The sequence below is a fragment of the Ursus maritimus genome, unplaced genomic scaffold (assembly GCF_017311325.1).
Source record: "Ursus maritimus isolate PB19 unplaced genomic scaffold, ASM1731132v1 scaffold_27, whole genome shotgun sequence".
NCBI classification, from domain to species: Eukaryota; Metazoa; Chordata; class Mammalia; order Carnivora; family Ursidae; genus Ursus; species Ursus maritimus.
This window is the reverse complement of record NW_024425230.1, coordinates 26,222,076-26,225,635: the sequence shown is the minus strand read 5'-3', so window position 1 is coordinate 26,225,635 and position 3,560 is coordinate 26,222,076. Positions and strand designations below refer to the sequence as shown.

The 3,560-nt window shown below is 65.5% G+C and overlaps 1 protein-coding gene across 1 annotated transcript in view; it reads right to left on the bottom strand.

The window, feature by feature from the left end:
• Positions 1-82: 82 nt before the first annotated feature.
• The window catches only part of SH2D7 (SH2 domain containing 7), an 8,824-nt gene continuing 5,346 nt past the window's right edge, over positions 83-3,560 (bottom strand). The window contains exons 5-6 of the mRNA XM_008687904.2: positions 2,579-3,265; positions 83-1,326 (exon numbers count right to left, since the gene is read on the bottom strand). Of these exons, the coding sequence (XP_008686126.2) occupies positions 1,276-1,326; positions 2,579-3,265 (738 nt within the window). The 3' untranslated portion in view covers positions 83-1,275. The remainder of the gene's footprint in view (positions 1,327-2,578; positions 3,266-3,560) is intronic.

The following is a 3,560-nucleotide window of genomic DNA, read 5'->3' as shown; positions in this document are numbered from 1 at the left end:
GCTCTGTCTGCCGACATTAAGGCGTGCTCAGTGGTCCCTTTCTCCTGCTCCTTGAAATCCCACCGCTGGTGGGTCACCTCTGGGTCAAGCGTTGCCTTCCTGCTTCCTGACGTTTATTTCAATGCTTGTACTTTTGAGAGGGAGACACATTGGCACCCCGAATCTCCAGGTGACCCCCGCAGGGGACGTAGGTGGAAACTGTCCTCATGACATTAGTGATTGTGGTGAGAATTTACGGAGCGCTAACCACGAGTCAGATGGGGGAGCTGCTCGCCATGCTCTCAATCCAAGGCCCCTGGGAGGCAGGGGCTCTCGCGGCCTCGCTCTTCAGAGGGGAGGCTGCTAAGGGGAGATTCCCCTACAGGTGTGAGCCGGGCCAAGGCCGTCGACGGACACGGGAAGGAGGGGTGGGGCCACGGTGCTCTCCAGGGCCGGTCAGTCTGTTTTCCGCCTCTGGTGCGTGGAGGCCGTGGGCAGGAGCAGCAGACCAACTGCTCACCCTTACACAGGTGGGGACACGCGGGGAAGTGGGACAAAGCAGGAAGGAGCCTGGGGTACGGGGATCCACGGAGAGGGGGGCACGTGGGTGCCTGCGTCCAGAGCCGCTGTGTGGGCCTAGTGGGAGCTCTCCGAGCCGGCCCTCGGGGCCAAGACTGGTGGGAGGGTGAACTGGTCATACAGCGATGGGCAGTCCGCGCCCACCGGCTGGCTCCAGAAATGCCCGGGAGCGCGTCCCAGGCGGACCCCAGGCAGCCAGGCTTGGGGTGTGTGCTCGCGCTGACTGTAAGCTCAGGCGGCTTGCTGCTCCTCGCGGGCCTGGGTTTCCCCGTCCGCAGCACAGAGGGCTTGGATGAGGGCCTGGCCAGCCCACGTGGCAAGGCTGTGATAAGGCAGGGGGTAGAGGAGGGCCAAGGGGGCCGCTCCTGGGAGCCCAGCGCCTCCGGGCCTGAACCATTGCCTCAGACGCCTCTGCCCCCCGCTGCTGGGAGGGCACCCGGGACGGGAGCTGGCTTGGGTCTCAGCCCGATGGGAGAACGGCCGCCCTAGGCCCGGGCCGGCCACACGCTCAGTAAGTGGTCAGGGAGCCCAGGCCTCAGGAAGTTCATCTTGGGGATGGGGTTGCTGACCCTGCCTGTGGCCAGTCCCCCGCCTCTCCGGCCCTGACCCCCTGCCCCCGCGGAGAGAGGGGTCACTGGGGAAGCAGGGGTGCCTTCAGGGGGGCATAGCCAGGTCCCGGGCAGCCCACTGGTGAGCGGCTGGAAGGAAGCCCGGCGCTCAGGACTTGTGCTTCTTGTCGGTGAAGAAGACCCTCCGGAGCTTGTCTGGCTGCAAAGAGGGAGCAGTCGCTGAAGCCGGGAGGCCCTGGACACAGAGAGGCCCAGCGCCGGTTGGAGGCTGGGGCCCAAGCCCCGGAAAGGCCAGCTTGGAATATTGCTGGTTGTTCACGAGCCTCACGGTGCCAGAAATTCCGTTCTGGATGCAGGAGCTGCCTCCTCTGAGAAGGCTAAGGGGAAGAGGGGGTCTCCAGAGGGGTGGAGAGGCAAGCCCCAGCTCCTCCTTCCCTCACTGGAGGGCCTGGGGTCCCCTGACTCCCAGAGCTCTCTGGTGCAGCAGGGCCCTGGGCGGATGCAAGAGGGGTGGTCCCTGGCAGCGTCAGGGACTGGAGAGAATGTGGGGGGCTTTGTAGCCTGGGGATGTGGCTTCGGGGTTCCTCGAGGGCCTGCCTATAGGCAGAGCCTGTGGTCCCAGGAGAGTCAGGACCTCAGTGGCTGCACCGCACCAGGTGAGGACCCCGTCCCGGGATGCGTGGGAAGGCGTTTCAGCTGGGAACTCGGGTTTCGCTGCCCAGACCTCGAGAGAGTCTGCATGTGCCGAGATCCGAGGCCATCCCCATGGAGAGTGGACCCTCCCTGCTCACTGGCTCAGGGTGCAGGCAGAGTGCGCTGGGGCTGAGGGTGCCTGGGCCCCGTGGGAGCCCCTGACCACCCCCCTCCACCCTCCTGACCTCTTCCCCTGTCCTCTCTCCTATGAGAAACCCTCCAAAATGACAGCCCTGTTCAGCCATCTCTGGGCTGCGTCCTGAGCATGGGAGCACGTCTAGCATTGCCCTTGGGGCAGACTGTAGGACAGATGAAGAAAGGGAGGTCGTGGGTTGGGTGCTAAATGAGAATGTGGGATGCCCAGTGAAATCCGAGTTTCAGGCAAACGAGGAGTGGTCGCAGTATCCCGGACGTACTCCTGGGAAGAGTTGTTGCCATGGAAACTGCCTTGCCCAAAGCCGTGTGGCTGGGGGCTGGCTGAGCCATAATGAGGGCCAAGGCAAGTCTGGCCTGGAGCCAGGGCCCCTTGTCCACCTGTCACAGTGGCCAGGAGGGGGCAGGGAAACCTGGTCTGCAGAGAAAGCCCTCAGAAGGGCCTAGAAGCCCCGACGTTACATTCAAGCCAAGCAACAGCCCCTCCCACCACCTCCAGGGCCCCCTGGGACAGTAGCAGTGACCTGACCTGCTTGTGCATGAGGGCCACCAGTCCCTCTTACCAGCAGGGGCTAGCAGCCGTCCCATCCCACCATGGAGCCCACCTTGTGTGTCCGTCCAATCTCCTTGCTCCTGGCTGCTGGGATTTGTTCATAGGTGTTCCTGGGCTCGGGGAGCTCCGGGGCCCCTGAGAGCCTCTCGTAGCCGTAGTCTGCGGATCCTGGCAGCTTGCTAGATGGAGGACTGGTCCCGGGACACAGGGGCCTGGCTGGGCCCCCCCAGCGCCCCGGGACCTCCGCGTAGGCACTGCCTTCTAGGTCCGGCACGTCCCTGGGCTCTGATGGGGGCCCTGCTGTCTGCAGGAGCTCGTATGTGTCTGCAGAACGGCCCTGGGAGCAGGGCTGAGCCCTGTGGCCCAGCTTTGGAGACGCCTGGCTCCAGGGGGCAGCCGAGGATCGCGGGGCCTCAGAAGCAGGGGGCAGGAGGTGGCCCCGGGGCGTGGGAGGCCCCATAGGACCCTGCTCAGAGCTCACCCCAGAGAGGGCAGGCCCCGGGCCATCAGGCCTGTTCTGGCCTCCAGCCGAGAGTCTCTTCGGGGGCTCCTTGCTTGGGGAGCTCGCCTGGCTGCCCGCTGGAGCTGGCCCGGGCCTGCCGGACGCCTCTGTGCCCAGGCCTAGCCGTGCCTGGTTCACCCTCCTCAGGGCTGAGTAGACGCTGCTGCTGGGGCTTCCAAAGGACTCGTCCAGGAGGGAGGCGCTTCTCTCCGGGAGGAGGGGCACCCTGTCGGGGGCCTGGGGAGGCAGAAACAGAACCTCGGGGACGCGCCCCCACCGCTAAGATGCCCTCAGGTAGGCAGAAGCTCTCGACAAGCCGCGGCCCCTGTCCTGCTCAGTGTACCTCCCGGTCACGTGGAAGCATTGGCTGACGTTCAGGTCCCTGCCGACCCCCACGCTCCTCTGAGTCTAGTCTTTCCTTGGCATGGGAGGCCGGCGGCACTACCCAAGTTCGTCCTGCCCTGTCCTCCCTCCAGAGTGGTCCACAGGCCCCTCAGAGCCCCCTGAGCCCACCCGCTCGCTGCCCCCCCCC